This window comes from Hoplias malabaricus, chromosome 17, assembly GCF_029633855.1.
Source record: "Hoplias malabaricus isolate fHopMal1 chromosome 17, fHopMal1.hap1, whole genome shotgun sequence".
Taxonomy (NCBI): Eukaryota; Metazoa; Chordata; class Actinopteri; order Characiformes; family Erythrinidae; genus Hoplias; species Hoplias malabaricus.
In genome coordinates, this window is record NC_089816.1 from 27,004,301 (window position 1) to 27,027,187 (window position 22,887).

Here is a 22,887-nt window from a genome sequence, read left to right on the forward strand (position 1 = left end):
ACACACCACACTCCTCACAGACAGTCACCCGGAGGAAACCCACACAGACACAGGGAGAACACACCACACTCCTCACAGACAGTCACCCGGAGGAAACCCAAGCAGACACAGGGAGAACACACCACACTCCTCACAGACAGTCACCCGGAGGAAACCGACGCAGACAGAGGGAGAACACACCACACTCCACACAGACAGTCACCCGGAGGAAACCCACACAGACACAGGGAGAACACACCAACTCCTCACAGACAGTCACCCGGAGCGGGACTCGAACCCACAACCTCCACGTCCCTGGAGCTGTGTGACTGTGACACTACCTGCTGCGCCCCCGTGCCGCCCCTTATTTTATTATAATGTTTTAAAACATATATCATGTAGTGAAACTGATGAGGGTCTAGTCATAAATTTAAAGCCTTAAACGGTCACTGGAGATGCATTCCAAGGCTGAGTAGCCACTTGTGCTCAGATCACTCAAGATGAATGTTAATGTCCTACATGTCTCAGTGTAAATAACCTAAGTGTAATTCAGCAGGCTAAACTGCTGTAGGCTGAGGAAGCAGATGTGTGTAAAACTGCTCGTATGGCGTCACTTAAACAAAAGAAAAACGTAATATAACAAGCTATGTTAGATAGCTTTTATAAAATAGAATTTTAACAGTGTACAACATGAGTAGGAGGTGCTCCTTATTCTTATAAAATCTCATCTGATACAGTGATATATTCAGAAAATAAGAATAACGCTGTGAAACTGAATCTAATCAAACATCCCCCAGCGCTGTGTTGGTATGTATGTCACCACTGCAGTGAAGTGCAGTGAAGTAGGGCTGGAAGTAGTGGGGGAGTGAACTGGGTGAGATCCATTTCACTGATCAGAGAGACGGATTGCCCTAGGACACGGTGCCAGTGAGCCGCCCTCCAAATCCACTCTGATATTAACCTCGGCGAACAGCAGCTCGTCCGGGTCTGTGGGGAGTGCACAAGATCAGCTCTCTCACCTCCCCCTCGCAACTTCCAGCACACTGCATCGACAGCGCGCTCGATACCAGTAGAGCAAGCATCTCATTGAATGCCAGAGTGGACTCCATTGTGAAGGAGTGGAGAGAGTAGTGGAGAATACGAAGGGTCAGGGCGACAAAAGATCGGGCGCCTGGTTAAATATCCGAAAGGTCAAGCAGCGCGCTGGGACTTTTTTTTTTCTGCCGAGTGAAAATGCTGCATTCCAACAATTCAGCTTTATTCAAGCTTTATTCACTTTACAGACTCCATCTCCAGGCCCCTGGTGGCATCTCCCGCCTTCCTCTTCCCTTTCACACGGGTGCCGTCTGCCTTTTCTGATAAATTCCTATCAATTTGAAACTCTGTTCTCCGGCTCAGCTTGGCGGGAATACATTGGAGAGTCGGCTTTAGCGTTTTGTCCTGAGCACCGACAATATTATTGCGTTGAGGTGGTGATCTGCAACTTTGCTGCTTCATTAAATGCATGTTTAATGAGAATAAAACAAGCCACCCATGAGTCCAGACAGTTAAGACCAGATGGTAATTAGGGCTTTCCTTCCATTTTTTTAACGCAACTCGTGCAAAAAGTGCTCACAAAAGAAAATACTTCCCATTAATCATTTATTCGTAAGTCGTCATGAATTAATTTACAGGGTTTTCATTCATTCATTCATTGTCTGTTGTCTGGAGCTTACTCTCAATCACTGGACACACTCCGGAGGCGGTGCCAGTCCATTGCAGGGCAACACACACTCACACATTATCACCTATGGACACTTGAGTAGCCAATCCACCTACCAGTGTGTGTTTTTGGACTGTGGGAGGAGACCGGAGCAACTAGAGGAAACCCACACAGACACAGGGAGAACACACCACACTCCTCACAGACAGTCACCCAGAGGAAACCCACACAGACACAGGGAGAACACACCAAACTCCTCACAGACATTCACCCGGAGGAAACCCACACAGACACAGGGAGAACACACCAAACTCCTCACAGACAGTCACCTGGAGGAAACCCACACAGACACAGGGAGAACACACCAAACTCCTCACAGACAGTCACCTGGAGGAAACCCACGCAGACACAGGGAGAACACACCACACTCCTCACAGACAGTCACCAGGAGCAGGACTTGAACCCACTCAAGGTTTCTGACAGTGACACTAAATGCAGCACCCCCACGCCGGCCTTTACAAGTATATACCAGGAATGGTAAAGTGGTCACTAGCATTTATGAAGTTTTATGTATACAATATTCATAGAAAGTGGTAACAAATACACGTGCACCCTACTGAATATAACACCTCCATCAACGTTGCCTATGGGCTTCTCATGCAGACTTTGAAATATACCTCTATATAACTTACAAAGATATTTCTGAAAAACTTACTGTGACTAAACCCTTTTAAAAAAATACAGGGCACGGGAATCTAAGGAAGAGCAGCCTTCTTCTAACACTGCTCAGCTGCTCAGAAATAAAACGAATGGCGGTTGTTATGAGGACCAGAGCTGAACAGATTGGCATTATGTGATGCACTGAGAGACCCACATTGTGCTATTAATCACTGGAGCAGCAAGTGAGTTTGATCTCCTGGAAAATAAAGGGACCGCAGCTCCTCTCGCTGTGTCAGGAGCTGGGGGTGAGTGTTATCTGTTGTTTTTGTCTTTTTGATTGTTGATAGCTGCACTTGGATATTGTTTTATGGTAATTGTCTATTCCTAAGATATTTTCAAACACAATGCCCAACACAAGCCGTGCAATTGTCTAGTCAGTAGTTATTATTTGTATGATTACAAACTCACACTCATTCTAAATAACCATCACATTTATCATTATCCATAGGTGTTTGCTTATAAATTATGAATTCTAAGACTTGGTCAAGAGATACGCATTGTTGATGTTCTGGGAGAGACGTCAATGTGTTCTCTACAGCAAACATTAACATGGCATTTCACTGCAGATGTCATTCATGTTAACGTCATTAAAACTGAAGGGGCCATACATGGTGCAGCAGGTAGTGTCGCAGTCACACAGCTCCAGGGGCCTGGAGGTTGTGGGTTCGATTCCTGCTCCCGGTGACTGTCTGTGAGGAGTGTGGTGTGTTCTCCCTGTGTCTGTGTGGGTTTCCTCCAGGTGACTGTCTGTGAGGAGTTGGTGTGTTCTCCCCGTGTCCGCATGGGTTTCCTCCGGGTGCTCCGGTTTCCTCCCACAGTCCAAAAACACACGTTGCAGGTGGATTGGTGACTCAAAAGTGTCCGTAGGTGTGAGTATGTGAGTGTATGTGTGTGTTGCCCTGTGCAGGACTGGCGCCCCCTCCAGGGTGTATTCCCTCCTTGCGCCCAATGATTCCAGGTAGACTCTGGACCCACCGCGACCCTGAATTGGATAAGGGTTACATAGAATGAATGAATGAATGAATGAATGCAATTGTGGGGAAACACTGTCCTCTCATTTATTTACATTCAGAAGCTCTACATCTTTTAAGGTGAAATGGTGTGTTTGAGGGAATATAATGACTGTTGTTTGTACTTGGCTGAAGTTTAACATTCTACTCCCTGTTTAAATTACAATAGAACGTCGTATTTTATTTATTTTTTATTTTTTATAGCACTTTCAGTCTGTGATTACTTTCATGCAATTAGCATTCTCCTGAATTTAAAGTCAGCTCCGTCTACAGCTAAAATAAGTCAACATTACCCACCTCTAGAGGAGCAATAGACAAATGTCCACATATTGGTTCATGCTTTTTAATGTTCGACGGTCTGTCTGTTGCCGACAAAAATGGCGTTTTTCTGCTTTGAGCAGAGAGAGAATGCCTAGCTCACTAGACTGAGATCCTTTTATTATTTCTATCCATTTACAGACACTGGGCCATCGAAAACACATTAGACTGGTTTCCAGCACACAAACAGACTGGAGAGCTGCAAATAGAGAACAGTTTATGACTGTAATATCGTGAATGTCACCTTTAAAAGGCCAAAAGTGTGACTGTGAATTAAAATATGCAGGAGGTATATATTTTCTCTAAGAACATTAACACACAATTTTGCACAGGTACGTCTCCTGTATTGCCCTGGCGTGAATGTACTGAGACCCCGCCATCACCCTGAAATTCACATGCAAACAAACACTTGATAATCCCTTGATAAGCCCTCTTTAAGTCATGTGGAGTGTATTAGTAAATGCTACGGAGACAAGTCTGAGGAAAGAAATGGAGCAAGGCACTGCCATCTTTCTCAATTGTCTTGGAAGGCATCGCTGGGCATTTCTATGGGGACCAGGGACAAAAGCTATTTGGAAGATATCAGGCCGTTAGTGGAGAGTTACACTGGGCCAGTGAGCAGTGGGGAGAACTGAATGGGAACTTCCTGCCCAAGCTGTGTCTTGCATTTCAAGTCAAAATGAATGAGGCACTAGTGGCAGAGTCAAAGCGCTTCGCCAAGCCTGGGCCTGAGACACATTTAACAGAGCTGTTCATATCAAACGGAGGGGACATCCGGATAGATCCACCCCCTCCTCTTATTTTCTTTTTCCTTTTCCTGCCACCGCTGCAACACGTCTGCAGTTCCATGACATGATGTGCGCACCACAAACTTCACGTAGAGGAAGCATTCATTATTTTTACCACCACACTGTGCAGTGCTGGAATGAACTGGATTATGCTGCACAGAGTGGGGCCCCTATATGGGGATGGCCATGCTGGAAAGAGGTTTATTTGTTTAATGTAATAGTGGGTTTCTAATCAATAGAGATAATGACATCTCTGGATTAACGCTACCAGACTGCGGACAGTAAATATCTGTCAGATTTGTCACTGCTCTGTTTAGGCAGGTAATGGGACACTTGGATGTGGGGGACTGTTTGGGGGATACACTTGCCTAACAATGGCTATGGCATTAACAGGGTCTTGACATTTCTTGATGATAGAATCGACTCTTAAACACATGTACCACTTGGTTCTGGCATTTTCATAGAAATGAATATCCTAAGTGCTCTGCTGTGGGATGGCGACGTTTCTGCTCTGTCGGAAATCCATAATTTTGAGCCTGCAATGTTCCGAGCATTTTCCAGAAAAAGAGCTTGTCTGGTACTCTGCACACTGAACGCTATGTAAATGAGATCTTTGTTCTGATCCTACCAAATTCCCCTCTCTCAAACAATTACTCTGTAGAAACATTCTGAAGCACAAATTGTACTGTGGTTTCGGAGCTAATAAGGCCTTTGTGTGCGTGTGTGTGTGTGTTTGCGAGTGTGTCAGCACCCACTTGAAACATGAGAGGAATATCTCCCCAAAGAGACTTCTCTAATATGAATGTTTACGTAGCGTATTTGCGGCAAATGAATAGCAATAATAAAAATGCTATTAAAACAAATGCAGTAATTTCGCTTTGTGTTATTTAGGACGCTATTAATTTAACCCATTAATAAATAAATAAATAAATAACAAGAGAACTGTACAGCCCAGCAGCGCCTGAAGGGGAATCAGGAATCATGGGAGCTTATCTAGGGCGTAGCCTCAGGACATAAAGACCATCCCTGTATTTGTATTATACGTACACGTAGGCTGCTTGTGTTTGCTGATATTGATATTGTCCATTGATTTTCGGGTGTAATTCAAATTCAAAAAGTTAAAACAGGTTATTTGAAGTTACAGAACAATGTATATCTATTTTAGAATATAATATTATTTATTAATATATGAAAATATTCAGCTAACAACAGCTCCCAATCTAATTAATGCAGTTTTCTCTCTTTTTGAGGTGTTTAAATAAAAAAAAACCTGGGTCATTGGACATCATAAATAACTATGAGTCATAAAATATATGAAAATTAAAAGTATTATTGTGTCCTAAGGTTGTGTGCAGTTCTGAGAGGGTGTTAAAATAGTACCAGTATCATTGAGTAGCCCTTGGTGCAGACTAATGAGAAACTACATGTATATATTAAGACTTAAAACAACTTCTAGTTCTAAACCCATTTTTTATTCATTATCTGTAAGCGCTTATCCAGTTCAGGGTCACGGTGGGTCCAGAGCCTACCTGGAATCATTGGGCGCAAGGTGGGAACACACCCTAGAGGGGTTGCCAGTCCTTCACAGGGCGACACAGACATTCACACCTACGGACACTTTGGAGTCACCAATCCACCTACAAATGTGTGTTTTTGGACTGTGGGTGGAAACCAGAGCACCTGGAGGAAACCCACGCGGACACAGAGAGAACACACAACACTCCTCACAGACAGTCAGCCGGAGTGGGAATCGAACCCACAACCTCCAGGTCCCTGGAGCTGTGTGACTGCGACACTACCTGCTGCGCCCATGACAAATTATGCTTACTGGAATAAGCTTCTATGAATGTTCACGTAGATGAACGTCAGTGGTCATGAAAGGCTTATGCTGGTGTCATGTAGCTTTACGAACCACCAACTACAAACACCAAAAATGCCCTGTCCAGACATATACATCATTCCCTGGCCAACAATACTACTCCACCAAGAGAAATGTTGAGCTGACCAGGTCACTCTGCGTGTTCTGTCTCTATCACAGTTGTTTTAAGCAAAACAGCAGCAAAATACAAGCAATACATTTTTTAAAGATTCCACATAAATCATTCCACTGCGAGTGGCGGGCCCTAAAGGCCTCCCTGGAGCTCGGGAGCTAGCGCAGCGTGCTGAGTCCAATGTTATGGCGAGGGAGCGATTAGATGAACTTCAGAGCGGTTTACTCACTGCGAGATGTATCATTACAGATGTGATTGGGCTCAAGCAAAGTGCGGCCTGTTCTTTTCCATCCTACCCTTCCTTTCCTTTCTTTTCCTCCACCTCTACTTTTGTCTATTGTCGTGTTTCGCTGTGGAAAAGGAGACTGTTTAATCTGGTTACTATTTATTACAGCCGACTTATCAGTGTGTTTTCAATGTGCCAAATTATGAACACTGCTGTGTGCAAAAGTCTAGACACTTCAACAAATGACTTATTGATTGTTGTTCATTTACTGGGAAAATAAGTTAACACCTCCTCCACAGGGAATTTATAAATATGACATTCGTCTGTCAGTTTTAGAGCAGTATGTGGGTATGTGCCAAAACAATGTCACGGGTCTAATTTTAACTTTTAAATGTGTTAATGTATAAAATAAACAGTAAGTGTAATTTAAAATGGGGCAAAACTGTTAAATATGAAGCGGTGCTAATTCATTATCTCTTCAAATGGTGCTGTGGTCTACGGGTTTCATCTGCAGCTGCCAGGTTCAAGAGCTCACAACTGGCCTTGATCTCTGGGATGACCCCTCCTCATATGAGTTTCCTCTAATGTTACATTACTGTAGTAAACAGTTCGAAAAGAGTAGGTGGCTTGCCCTTGGAGGAAGTATGAGTTCACCCCCAGTCTTCTAAGGTTTGTGGCACTCTGCATGGTCTTTTGAGACTCGATCACAGTTGGAATTCAGCAAAAACATGGCAATAAACAAAAGATAATGTTATAACAATAAATAACAAATAAAAGGATTTGATTGGGTGCACAGAATTTGCATATTGTTGTAAATTTTCTAGCATTGTTACCGAGTCCCAAATAAAGCACTAAATTCACATCCACATAAACTTGATGAGACCATTTTAATGGCTGTCTCCTTGTACACAGTTGCTGTGTTTCTTTTCTTTGTTTCAACATTGTATTTCATCACCGTGCTTTCTTTGCGAGCCCCGAGGGCCAATTATATTGAAATAGACCAAGGTAGATTTTTTTTAAAAAGGATGATCAACGGGCTACGGCTAGCTGATGAGTTATTGTTGCTTAGCAACAGTTAGCGCAGGTTTTATATCATGCTAATTTGTCAGAATTTACATGAGATTACAGGTTACTGCACCGAAACTAATGGAGCCTTTCTTTCCGTTGATCAAAAAGATAAAGCTACAAGGTAAAGACAATGATGCCACTGTGGATGATTGCGGCCCTGTCACAAATCTGTCGCTCCTTTCATCTCTCTGCCTTGATATAAATCGTATAATTCACTTACTCTATTATTATCATCATTTACTCTAATTTATAAATTATTAGTTATACGTTCCTCTCGTAATTCCCTGTATCATCCCAAGTCCTGACAGGGCTTTTCGACTGCACTAAACGCAGTCCCTATACACGATATTATTTAATTAGGCCTTTAAATGCATTGTCTCTAAGCCCACACATGGCCAGTGATAACAACAAAGCTTGAAAAGTTGATAGAGTGAGATCCAAACATCTGAGACCACCTTCTGGGATCTGGGATTTCTTTCCCACACAAAAAAACTGAAAATAAACAATTTTGGAGATTTAAAATTCTCATCTGGTGACATCCAAATATATACATTATGTTAATAATGCTATTTTTAGTAGAAAAAAAAAACATTAGCAAAAACGATCACCTCACAGTATATGTATATATGATGTATTAATTATATTGTGGTTGGTCTGGTAGGAATTACTGTGAGGAGTTGGTGTGTTCTCCCTGTGTCCGCATGGGTTTCCTCCGGGTGCTCCGGTTTCCTCCCACAATCCAAAAACACACGTTGGTAGGTGGATTGGTGACTCAAAAGTGTCCATAGGTGTGAGTGTGTGTGTTGCCCTGTGAAGGACTGGCGCCCCCTCCAGGGTGTGTTCCCCGCCTTGCGCCCAATGATTCCAGGTAGACTCTGGACCCACCGCGACCCTGAGTTGGATAAGCGGTTACAGATAATGAGTGAATGGTAGGAATTAACGTTAAAATGTTTTCGCTTATTTTATTACTTTATTCATATCCTCCAGATATACTTTATCACTATCTATCTTCTGAGTTCCAGTTTTCGGCCACTGCTTTGCTAATGGAGATTTATCAGAATGTTGGATTTTAAAGATTTTAGAGAAAGAGGTTTTTGGCAGAGAGTAACCTTAAATAACATTTTATAAAAGAGCACACATTAAATCACTGGGAGAGAAAATGCAAGCTGCTCCTCTGCACGCCTCACATCAAGCATGTAGGAGAGAACTCCTCCAGGGCTTCTACTCTACGGCTCCTACATTCAGTGCCTTGCTCATTCGGCTGACACCAGTATCGGTCCACCACAGAGCTGCACGGTTTATCAATATCCCTTCATTAGCACTTTTACACATTGACACATGGCGATCTTAACTCCTGATATTAATGAAGCCTGATTTCATTTCCGTGATCAACAAGAGTATTGAGATTAGATATTTCGAAAGGGGAGGGAGAAGAGTGCCATTTAGGAGCTCTGCATGCCTCCTTTCTGGAAGAGTCATTCAGAGCGTGCATGGTTTTATTTAATTAAAACAATGTAATTAATTTTCGCCTCACTAGACTGAGTTTGTATGTTTGTTCACGTCAGGCACCAGGAATGGAGCGTACGTTACCGGCAAATGTAATCACGCTCCTTTTCACCCAAATGATCAGCTTTTCGTGTCATTTTTTTCCTCAAAGGAACCTATTTACAAATCATTTGAAGCCCATGGCGTGGCACCCCGGGGTTGCCATGTAAGATTATATTACGCAAATACATCAAAAGTCAGCACTGATTCATAATATGGATAATTACTCTGAATGGATAAACGAACTTCCCTTTCTGGGGCGGAGAGTGATTTGCAGGCTTCAGAGAAGCCCCCCAAGGCCTGTCAGTGTTGGAATTAGTTTAGGTAAACAACAGCATTTAAAATATTGACGGTATAGCGGGAAAATACGGCATGGAACAGATCACTCCCTTCCGATTATTTCTCCATCAGACGGCTGATTGAGAGGGCTGCAGTCATCCACTTAATGTGTGAATGAATCAACTCTTTTGCCACACACACACACACAGTCAGTTGTAGACAAATCCCTTTAATAAGCTGCATTCGGAATGCTTCGAGCCTATGTTACAGTCATTATCTATACTGGCGTTCGACTGGGTGTTAGGAGGTCGCCCACAGCGTGACTCTGTGCAGAGTGAGACGAAGATTGGCATTTCTCAGTGGAAAATACTGGTGCATCATTTGAAACCTTCTATGAGGGAGGACGTGTTGACAAAGGACACCCGTTTCTTCCGAAATCATGGAAAACTATAAGGATATGCTTCCATCTTTCCAGCAACGAATGCCTTGACTCTTCTGGGATGACTTTACGTTAGCTATCAGAACACTGCTGTGAGAATCAGGTTGCATTCAGCCATGTATATATGTGTGAAGTAGGGTAGTGATGTTGGATATGAAGTCCAGTCCAACTCTTCCCAATGGTATTGGATGGTGCTGCACTACTCCACAGAACACAACTACACCGTGTATGCTTTATGCCCCGCAGGCTGATACTTGGCATTGATCTATTGGCATTTTTACTCTTTTTTTTAGATCGATGTGATACAAGCCGAGTGTGCATTTGGACACGGTGTATGATCTTTCACTGTCAAGTCCCTTGGTAAGAACTGTACATGAGGAACCATGAATGACATCAGACTATGATGAGTATTGTATTTTGTGAGCTCTTATAAATAATAAACATACAAACCGAAATTAGCATAAGCACAATTGGAAAGTACAATTCAATGATTCAGGCATCAAATAAAATATTGCCATAATCTCAGGAGTGTAAAACGGTTAAAATATTATCACTGGCCCCTGAGCAAGTAGGATTTAAATCACTTTCAGTTATTTACTGCAACCATGTGTAAATCAAGACCTGCTAATGAGGTTACAAAATATACTCCTGTGCTCTCTCCCGGTTTGGAAACAACTCAGAGCTCATTCATACATCACATCATAAACATACACACATAATTCATCCGCACTGCAATATCCACGTGGCCCGTTCCAATTAGGGCTCTGACTCCGAGGGCGACGGAGCTACGGCGCTGACTCTAGAGAGGACGTACCAGTCGCTCTCTTCTGTTTTGGGCTCCAATGTTGGCTTGCTTTACATACCTCCTTTTCTACATATTTTCTTGTTGGGTTTTCTGGCACATTCCTTGGATATTCTTTTGACTGTAAAATGAATGGAAAAAAAACTCCAAAATAACAGAAGGCTCCGGAAGAAAAGTGGGAGGAGAACATGCAACAGTTTGTTTGAGCCACCCACCCGCCCGCCCACCCTCTTTCCCCATCCCCTTTCCCTTTTATCAATCAAGAACAACGAGAAACAACAGAAGAAAAAAAATACCTGTCAAGAAAGTTCACTGGGGTGTATCTTTGCTTTCTTTTTGGTTTAGGTTTCTTATCTTGGTAAGCAATAAAAATTCCAAAATGCTGGAACTGATTTGCTGTACCCTGGGACACAGGAAGCCCATTCTCGCATGCACTTCTAAATAAGGCCCGTTACAAGGAGAGTGAGCAAACTTCTCTGCCGGCGCCATGCATCGAAAGAGTTTTAGTGCAAGAAATGCATGACGTTTGCTTTGCAATGCTTAATAATAATAATGATAATGAGTCTTTTGCTCAAACGGTCTTGCTGTTTGAATTGATTTGAGGAGATTCGAGCCAAAGTGCTCTTTGAGGGGTGCCATGTGTTTATAAAGTCCATTTCTGTCCCCGCTGTGAAAGCTTTCACAACAACCTGAATATTCACAACCCTTTAGCCTCCAAAGTGACAATTTCCTCAATTTAAGAAACGTACTCAGGTTCTCATCCTCTCGTTTGAAATTGGAACCTGCCACTGCCTTTGGGCACATTTTTGTCAATCGTTTATTGACTTGAACAATGGCACCCAGGTGTCTTTCTTCGTGCGAATGTAAAAGAAGCTCACCAATCTCGGTTTGGGCTCCAGGAGGAGAAGGAAACAGGACTGTAACGGGTCTTACGTGGCTAAGACTGATGCCACAGGCCTCTCGTGTCCCAGAATCTTTCGCCAAGCCTACAAAAAGGATCGTTCTCACACCAAGCAGGCTAATCGCTAAGCTCTAAACCCCCAGAACAGTCAAGACAGTGAGGAAAGGGAGGTGCACCAAGATCATTACATCCAATCTTCATGTCAGATTATAATCTGAGCTCTCATGTTAAGAGACTGTTTTTTTTTTAAAACTTTGTTTACTTTGGCTTTCTCTTGAATGACACAAAAGAGGAACCCATAACAGTGGCATGGAAGGGAAGAGCTAATAGAAAGACGTCATGGAGTATCAAGTCAAGATGAGGAATTGAGATGGTGGACACAGACACAGCATGCACCAGACAAATCATGCTCCAAACACAATACAGAGGGTGACAGAAGAAATTTAAATGGAAGATAGGTAGAAGACTTATTTGGATTGCGTTTCCTGTATACCCGGACACACACTCACCATCCTCGGTAGGGACATAGATGTTCAGATACAAACAATCCTCGTTTTGATCCTGTATGTATGTGGCAACTATATCCAGGTTAAATGTGAACCAGATAGGCATCATGATCTCGGGCACCGCGTTATGGATGTTTTGTGGGCACACAGGCGCAAAATGGGTGGCGTTCTTGATCCCCGACCAAGACGAGGGCGGCTCGGGGGGAAGGAAGCGCTTCTCGCCAGTGGGTGGGGCGGCGTAGGGCACGCCCAAGTACTGGTCCACGGGTCCCAGGATCTCACTGGGCAATGGGACCCGCACCCCCCGCAGCTTCCCATAGTGTGTGTTCACTGTGGGGTAATAGCTCTGTCCACTGACTGGTGTCAAACCCCAGCAAAAAAACATCCATATCCACAGAGACGCACCCTGGCCTCCGCAGAAAGCGCCGTGGCCCGGGAACATCCGGTTCCTCTTTGCCGTAGGCCACATGATCCGTGAAAACATGAAAAACACTCTGGACTCAGCACACGTATCCGTCCTTTGGGTCTTCAACTATCGTTTTCGTCATCAGCCACGTCGGCGAGGGTATGCAAAGAGAAAAAGAAGAAGATGAAGAAGAAGAAGAAAGACCCACACTTGCACAAGCTCTATTCCACTTTTGTTCAGATGAGTCCTCATTCACTGTCCACTCCTCTTGTCAGATCTGCTCTCCTGCATGAAAGAAAAAAAAAAGAGGACAGGAAAATTAATGACGATTCCCAGACCACAGGCTCCTTTCTCGTTTTTTACCCTTTCTTTACTCACTCGCTTTTATTGACTTAGGGAGTGCTTTTCTGTGCCACTGTAAACCAGCACACATAAATATGACAGTGGGCCTAATGCAGCCATCAATCAGCGCAATCAAGAGCAGACCTACATGAGAATAAAGGCCTGTCCACAGATAAAAAGGTGCCACACAGGCACATTTGTGTTCTTTAAAGTACATTGGACATGGACAGCGGTTCAAGGATGTTCTTAAGATCCAATCGTGTCCGATTGATTTTCCCGGCGCTCGTTATTCAGAAAAGGGTTGACCAACATGAACATGCTGTACATATATCAACTCATACCTTTTAATCATGCTCCAACAGATTTAGTTAAACAGAGGTTTCAAGCAGAGCACATATACATTTCAAATGTGTGAATTTCTGCAAATTGGTTCATAAACCAGTCCACACAAACACATCTCCTCACAGACACTAGCTTTAATGGGGGATCAAATCCAAGGACCTCAAGAGTGTGTAGCCATGTTTCAGGGACAATACAGTCATTATTCATTCATTCATTATCTGTAACCCTTATCCAGTTCAGGGTCGCAGTGGGTCCAGAGCCTACCTGGAATCATTGGGCGCAAGGTGGGAATACACCCTGGAGGGGGCGCCAGTCCTTCACAGGGCAACACACACACACTCACGGACACTTTTGAGTCGCCAATCCACCTACCAACGTGTGTTTTTGGACTGTGGGAGGAAACCGGATCACCCGGAGGAAACCCACGCAGACACAGGGAGAACACACAAACTCCTCACAGACAGTCACCCGGAGGAAACCCATGCAGACACAGGGAGAACACACCAAACTCTTCACAGACAGTCACCCGGATCGTGACTCAAACCCACAACCTCCAGGTACAATACATCCAGTATTAAATAATAATAATAATAATAATAATAATATTAATAATAATAATATTCATCCCTGTATCTTATATATGTTTGCATATACATATACTCTGATATTTACTTATATGTTTACACAAATATGTATTTACTGCCTAATTAATAATATATGTGCAAACCGAATATTAGGCACATGTCCAATATATGATATATACAGGGGTTGGACAGTGAATCTGAAACACCTGGTTTTAGACCACAATAATTTATTAGTATGGTGTAGGACCTCCTTTTGCGGCCAATAGAGCCTCAGTTCGTCTTGGGACTGACATATACAAGTCCTGCACAGTGGTCAGAGGGATTTGAAGCCATTTTTCTTGCAGGATAGTGGCCAGGTCACTACGTGATGCTGGTGGAGGAAAACGTTTCCTGACTCGCTCCTCCAAATCACCCCAAAGTGGCTCAATAATATTTAGATCTGGTGACTGTGCAGGCCATGGGAGATGTTCAACTTCACTTTCATGTTCATCAAACCAATCCTTCACCAGTTTTGCTGTGTGTATTGGTGCATTGTCGTCCTGATACACGGCACCGCCTTCAGGACACAATGTTTGAACCATTGGATGCACATGGTCCTCCAGAATGGTTCAGTACTCCTTGGCAGTGACGCGCCCATCGAGAACAAGTATTAGGCCAAGGGAATGCCATGATACAGCAGCCCAAACCATCACTGATCCACCCCCATGCTTCACTCTGGGCATGCATCAGTCTGGGTGGTACGCTTCTTTGGGGCATCTCCACACCGTAACTCTCCCGGATGTGGGGAAAACAGTAAAGGTGGACTCATCAGAGAACAATACATGTTTCACATTGTCCACAGCCCAAGATTTGCGCTCCTTGCACCATTGAAACCGACATTTGACATTGGCATGAGCGACCAAAGGTTTGGCTAGAGCAGCCTGGCCGTGTATATTGACCCTGTGGAGCTCCCGACGGACAGTTCTGGTGGAAACAGGAGAGTTGAGGCGGGGTTTTATGTTTTTTTGGATACAATCTGGGTTAGCACCCGAACATCCCTTTCAGACAGCTTCCTCTTGGGTCCACAGTCAATCCCGTTGTATATGTTTCGTCCTTCTTGGTGGTTTGCTGACATTACCCTGGATACCGTGGCTCTTGATACATCACAAAGACTTGCTCTCTTGGTCACAGATGCGCCAGTAAGACGTGCACCAACAGTTTGTCTTCTTTTGAAATCTGGTATGTCACCCATAATGTTGTGTATATTGCAATATTTTGAGCAAAACTGTGCTCTTACCCTCTGCTAATTAACCCTTCACACTCTGCTCTTACTGGTGCAATGTGTAATTAATGAAGATTGGCCACCAGGCTGCTCCAGTTTAGCCATGAATCCTCCCACACTAAAATGACAGGTGTTTCAGTTTCATTGTCCAACCCCTGTATATGTACACAATACACAGTATATTTATGATTTATGTGCATATATGGCCATATATTAGATTTCTGAGTGGGTCAAATGGCAATAATTCAGTTTACAATCCGTTTGTTTTTATGTCATATAAAAAAATAATACACTGAATAAGACGAAGCACATAACAAAACAGTGTTAATGGAGTCAATGTAACTTATAAAATACTACAGCAAGGGAATACTGCATGATTCCTAACTAAAGGTACTGGAGCATCCTATTCATCCAAATACCAGGGTTACCTATTTTACTCTGAGAATGCACATGAATGGCTGACTCCAGATTTCCATTTCATCCATATAGAACTGCAGCAAGAGACAGGCCGAGTGATGCATGTAGGAGACGTAGTGATCTACAAAAAGATGTAGGGGGTCTCTGCTACCTGGCAGTCAAAAGGAACAAATAAAAGACTTCCATCAAGCAAATATATTAACCTTCCCTCCCTTTCCCAGACGCTGAACCTTATAGACGGAGACGTGCGAAATAACATTTCCAGCTGAGGCTCTCTGGGCCCTTCTGGAAAGATCACATTTGCAAATTCTACATGGGCGCCAGGCGCCCAGCACTGTAAATGCTAATCAGTGGTGGAGCAAAGGGAGTCCCTGGTGGAGTGGAACCCTTCTCCACGCAGCGCTGATCAATTTTCAGTTCTTAAAGCTTAAGACCCCTCAGCCCTGGGCTGCCTCTCAGAGGGTCTGCAACCACAATGGAGGAGGAGAGCTGGAGTTTCGAGTCTGGATATTGGCTCCTAAAATGACTGTAAATGATTTATAATGTATCAGCGCCCTGTCAGAAGACTGCTAACCACCTGGGAGAAGCAATATGAACGTTCCTAGAGGTGCACTTATCACGGCACCGCACGTCTCCCCCTTGCTCAATGCCTGCCGCTGTATTCATCCAGCCTCATACATGTGGCACTCATCATCTGCGCTAACTTATCTCCCACAGCAAACAGCCTGGGAGGGAGTACAGGGTGCTCATGGAGAGCAAGGTGTCCCAGAGAGAGCACTGGGAACACGGCTCTGTCGCTATATCCAATGCATACTAAAGAGTCTGTGAACGTGTTGCTTCTCCCATAAAATCCAGGGCATATCTTGTTTGATACAGAGTATCGATTGTCTGTTTGGACGGAAAAACTCACGATAATTTGTTGACTGGGAACTGATTTGAGTGATCGAAGCGAACAGCACAAACAGCGCAGTCATTCTGACTAAGCTTCCACTTAATTTAGTGCGTTAACTGCTGACATTTGGAAATGATGTCTGCGATGAGCAACGGCATGTCAAACGGCAGCTTATGTCAAAAAACATTACTTTATTTCTCACTCATATCAGGAGTCAATGGCACGAAAAAGCACATTAAAGGCTGTACTTACCGTTGGCCCGGCTAATCACTGCAAAATATTATTGGCCATGTTAATGGCCTCACAGCTGTGCTGTATTTACTAAGATGAATTACGCAATTGAATTGGAGTGCGATTCAACCTCTGGGTGTTGCGCCCAGCATTAATCTGCAGGAGAGCAGCCCTCATGCAATAAATATGGGACGGCAGCGAAATCTACAGTTGCCGTTTCTCACAGTCGACAGCAGATGGTTCGGGGCACCTGTGCGGCGACAGGGCTGATGTCATGTGACTGGCGGCAGTTTGACCGCGGTCACACTCAGATGCTCAGGTGCCGAGCGCCTGCTCAATTCCCAGCTGGGGCAAAGAAAGAGGAGTTGTCTTCACTCAGCTCTCATCGAGCCCAGGGAAGTATTGATCGTCTCACCGGCTTGGCCTTGTGGCTGCTCATAAATAAAGGGCAGGGGCACGCCACACAGGCTGAGAGGGGTTATTAGAGAGCAGCACTCTTGTATGTACATGTCATTAGGTGCCCTTCTCCTCCTTCTCCTATTCCTCAAACCCTATTTCAAAGTACGTCATACCCACAGCATCTCCTCTGCTTGTTATCTACAATAGGGAATGAGCTAAGGCTGGACAATTATTCAATCTCAATATTAATATTTCAATGACAATTTTATTTTTATTATACACATTTTCATTCATTATCTGTAACCCTTATCCAGTTCAGGGTCATGGTGGTTCCAGAGCCTACCTGGAATCATTGGGCTCAAGGTGGGAATACACCCTGGAGGGGGCGCCTGTCCTTCACAGGGCAACACACACACACACGCACATTCACTCACACCTACGGCCAATTTTGAGTCGCCAATCCACCTACCAACGTGTGTTTTTGGACTGTGTGAGGAAACCGGGACACCCGGAGGAAACCTACGCGGACACGGGGAGAACACACCAACTCCTCACAGACAGTCACCCGGAGCAGGACTCGAACCCACAACCTCCAGGCCCCATTTAGAGTCCATTTGTGTTCCTTAAAGGTGTATTAAATACTTTTCTACAGACGGAGAGTGTGCCATTCTACAGGTCAGTGTTTTTCTATAGAGACTATCCAAAATGGGTGTGTAAACTGCACACATCTGTCGACACTTTGTGCATTTTAAAGCAGTTGAGCTCACTAAGGGGTGTCTCCAAATGTGAACAAACACTGTACACATCTCAGGCCATTCTTCAGAAGCTCTACAATACGACTGTCACACAGTACCATGCTGAGCGCTACCACACAGATCGGAACGCCATGCTACACCTGACTCACAGTGGTCAGCACCATCTAAAACCTGGACACAATGGTTAAAAGCTTAGCACCCTGACCACTGAGAAGAGAGTGCCATTACGGGCATCAGTGATTGCTCCTGTAACATAGCTCTCAAGCATTAAAGCTGCTCCCAATGAGATTTAGCCAAGGCCAACAATAACAGCTAGTACCCATCGCTTTCTGCACTTATATGTCTATTGCAGAGCACTTTAATTTGAAGGGCATGCACTCTGAGAAAAATAGCCAGCGTTAAATCTCTAGCGTACGTGTGTAGTTACACCACCGGCTGATGTATATTTAAGGAGCCAATTTAAAACATTCCAAAAGTTCTGTACTTTCCTGTATCAAAGGAAGTGCTTTGCAAAGGGGAATTGAACTAGTGATATGTCTAAAGAAAGCTGCTATGATTTATACACACACACACACACACACACACACACACACACACACAGAGAGAGAGAGAGGTAATTAAACATATTCCAAAGCCTTTAGACTACGGTTTACTTCCTGTAGTGTTTTCCTAATGATTTTTTGAAATAATGTATTCAGCGCTCAATGCTAATGGTCATGTAGCGTTTATAGAACATATAGCCCTCCGCATACAGTAGTGGTTCACTTTTGCCTAAGGACCCTTTTTTTTTATGTTAAAAAGTAATTAAGGACCATAGGAAAAAAAAAAAAAACTGGGTTGAACATTGCTGTGAGCACTTCAGTAACACCTATTAATCATAACTTAGGTTCCAGCTGGCAGCAAAATGGTGCAACATACAGTTTGTTAGAGAACAGGAAATTAAGGGAAGCAGTGAGTGAGCGTGAAGGAGTCTTAGAGTATAATTCTCTGTGAAGAATCCACACTGGGTGCCAGCGCTTTCTTAACATTTCTTACACTTCATGACGTCCTCCACATGCATGGTATCAGCAATGAAACAGCGACTCCTGTGCTCATAACGCCAGTGTTCCCTCTACCTCAGCTTCAGAGAAAGCGGCGAGGCATGACGAACGCCACTGCACCATATTTAATCAAAGAGATTGGCATGTTGCACAAAGAATAAGCATTTGGGAAATGTCAAAATACAGTCGTCCATTCCAAATAATCCTGGCAGGGGAGACTGGGCCGCAGAAAACAGCCGATGCAGTCATTATTGCATTGCTCGGGCCTTGGCACGATATCAAGGACAAATCAGTGCAGCCCCGCAGAGCTGTGATCACCGCACCGGCTTTTTGGTTTAAGCCGGGATAGTGTGGAGGAAAACGAGGAGCTGACCGCTAACGTGGTGAATTCGGTTTGTGGAGAAAACCAGGAATGAATAAAGAGATTTCAAGTCTTGTTTCGCCAAATTAATCCACCACAACACGCACACAGACGTGAAACGGACAACAGCAGCACAGTAGTGTTTTCATTTTAATGTCAGCATTGATTTTCTGAACACTGTGAGAATGGGGCTAGTGCTGCTACACAAAGCATAATGTAGTCACACACTTAAAAAATAAATAAAAATGGATGCAAATATAAAGTTGGCTTGGGGCCAGGACGTCGTTTTATTCACCAGAAACATGGTACTTAAAGTGCTCGTTTATGCATTTATGCTTTTTGCCTAATCCCGTCAAGCACCCTTTTGTTGCTCGCATAATTTAACACACTACAATCAGGAAAGAACAGGGATATTATTTTTCAGGGGTGATGCTTAATGTAGCCCCAGAAATGATAATTCAAATCTTGTTTCAAAGTCAAACTAAATAAATATAAAAAAAATGAGGTGTTGACTTCCTGTGCTCCAGAGGGGAACCGTTTCTCCTCACTGAATTTCATTAACGTGCTTTGAATACCATATACATATCATTTAACCTTTTCTCTCCTATTTAACATGTTTTTTTATGCTTTTGTACATTCAGTTCCTTTGGAATGGAACACACACACACACAAAGATCCACTGTAGCATTTTAGTGCAGGCTCACTTAATGTACACAGTCATATATTAGACATCAAAACAAAGCATGTAAAACAGTATCATATGGATAAAGACTCGCCACTCATTGGACACCTACTAAACCCTGTAACTCACACTGTACTCTGGTTTAACAGAGCTTCTGCCTTTTGTTTATGCCTTAAGTGTACGATATTAAGAACAGCAAGCTCTTACCTGAGAGGACCCAATGTTGTAGTTTTGAAAGTGAAATGGTTTCCCATTTTTCCTTGATATAGCACTACGCTGTTCAACCGTTCAGGTCTTTGTTACAGTATTTGTCATTTCATAGAACACCAAAGGTTTTCAATGGTTATGAATTAGTTTATCTGTAAGCGCTTATCCAGTTCAGGGTCGCGGTGGGTCCAGAGCCTACCTGGAATCATTGGGCGCAAAGCGGGAATACACCCTGGAGGGGGCGCCAGTCCTTCTCAGGGCAACACGCACACACACATACCAATCCACCTACCAACGTGTGTTTTTGGACTGTGGGAGGAAACCAGAGCACCCAGAGAAAACCCACGCGGACACGGGGAGAACACACCAACTCCTCACAGACATTCACCCGGAGCGGGAATCGAACCCACAACCTCCAGGCTTGTGTATTCAAAATAAAACTGCAGTGCAGCATTTGGTTTCGACTTTGGTCTGGAACCGTACCACAAAATCAAACACAACCATCTGGAATATCACAACACATGCAGAAACATTTTATAATAAAATTAAAAGGCCAAACGCTTTCACAGCCATGGAACGACACTTAGAGCAGACAATTACAGAACTGTGTATTTCAAGGGCAAATCATTTACAGATCATTTACAAATCAATGAGCAGTTCACAAAATGAAACAGAAACTTAATTAGAGTCAGGTTTAAAAAACTTGATCGGGGGACTAAAATTGAACAAATTAAATAAATTCTCTCGCTCATCACTATATTAATTCTCAAACCGTCTCAAAGTGAACCATCCCCTATGCAACAGTCCCTGGGTAGGACATTAAAAGCTGCTAATAAGTCACCACTACTCGGGGGACCCTTTTAAAAAACCACAGGGGTCATTTTCCAACATTTCCACATGATCCTCCACTATGTAAATATGTCTAAGTGAGACAAATGGCACGCTCACATAATTAAGAGCATTTTGTGTTAAATTTAATCACTAAGTGTATTGCTGAGTATTATTTATGGTTTGTGCACAAAATGAACATGTTCAATTCTCTATTTATATTTTTCCCTAATAATTTATTCTCTAAGCACAAAGGGTTATTTATAGTAACAACCGAAGCTTGTTGGACTTAATACTGTTACAGAACCATTCTTGAGTTTTTTTTTTATTTTTTTATTTTTTAAACACTAGGTACATTCTTTAAGTTCATTAAAAATATAACAAAACTCTAGATTAAATATAACATGCAGTTTCACTATGTACCTAGTGCTGGGCGATGTGAGCACAAATCAATATCACGATTAATTTCACATTTTACCACGATTACGATAAATGAACGATTATTAACGATATGTTTTTGTATGTTTGACCCTCATAGTTCAGTGATGAGGCTTGCTCCAGTATTAAAGCTGGGATATTATTACTAATGTTGCTGGGAGCTTGTTCCTCTTGTTTTTTGAGCGCTGTATATATTTGGTGTGTGATTGTGCTTTAGTCGCGTTTACATTTGACTTCTATTTGTTCGGTGTCTTAATTATCGTCAAAATACAACACGTCCAAACCACAGATGCTTTATTTGGTACGAGCTGCTCGAGCAACATTTAGGTTGCTTCCATGTGGCAGATAGGGGGCAGAATCACGTGACTACAGGGACTACTGCGTGGTTTTAAAGGGACAGTACATGAACACACAGTGGGGACAATAACCAATATAGATGAGACTATGTCGATTAGAAATTCTGAATGTACCCGTACTCATCCTTTGCCCTTATTACAGCTTCAATTTTTGCCATGAAGTTGGCATCATTCATTCATTATCTGTAACCGCTTATCCAAGTCAGGGTCGCAGTGTTAATTGCAAATGTTAATTTCTGCCTGTTTTCATTTCTCTTTCCCTTTGTTTGTGTATTATTCTAATGTTTGATTTCACTTTGATATCTCAATATTCTTTTGATCTTTCTCTTGCATGGTTTTATTGTTCTGGTACATGTGGATCAGACACAGTAGTGCTGCTGGAGTTTTTAAACACTGTACCCATTCACTAGCCACTCTACTAGATAAACAGAGCGCTGAGCAAATTTACGCACTATGGTTTGTAATCGTAGAACTACGAGAAACATCAGCCCTTTTTTCTAAACTCAAGGTCAATGGTCTCAGCTCCACTGACCACACAGGAGCAAATCTAAAATTAAAGGCTGTTATCAATCGGTTGCTCTGCATACTGTGTCAGGACAACCACATAGCAATGTATGATTTTCGTTCGTGGAGGTGGTGTATTATGGAGTGTGTGTTGTGATGGTAGGAGTGGATCAGGCAGCACTAATGAAAAATTTTCTGAACTACAATGAAAGACTTAAGCATTCTTTGCATTGCTTTGGTTCCATATAGTGACTTCTAAATCCCCTTTAACATGTAGTAATTTAAATAAACTGGATTAGACAAACGCAGCATGTAATGCAGTCTGCGGTGCAAAGATGTTATCGCAGATTTGTTCGCTACATGCTTAAAACAGAAATGTACTCCATTAAGCTTGAATTTTTATCCATTTATTTGATCTATGCCATGGCCGTAACTAGAAGTGCAGTCATGTGATGCAGAATTAGGTTACATGTTGGGATGATGTAACAAAATACGAGTCCGCTGCCTGGTTTCACAGCATTCCCTGATTCTCCCTCGTAATTAATGAGGCCACCATCTCCCGTCCTTG

The 22,887-nt window shown here is 43.1% G+C and overlaps 1 protein-coding gene across 3 annotated transcripts in view; it reads right to left on the reverse strand.

Annotated features, from left to right (window-relative positions):
• The window catches only part of nlgn3a (neuroligin 3a), a 189,363-nt gene that overhangs the window by 137,844 nt on the left and 28,632 nt on the right, over window positions 1-22,887 (reverse strand). For 2 of the 3 annotated variants that reach the window (XM_066648813.1, XM_066648814.1), the window contains one exon: window positions 12,278-12,965. In XM_066648813.1, the coding sequence (XP_066504910.1) occupies window positions 12,278-12,758 (481 nt within the window). In that variant the 5' untranslated portion in view covers window positions 12,759-12,965. Of the gene's footprint in view, window positions 1-10,928; window positions 10,989-12,277; window positions 12,966-22,887 lie in introns of all 3 variants that reach the window. The other variant, XM_066648815.1, reaches the window with a different exon arrangement.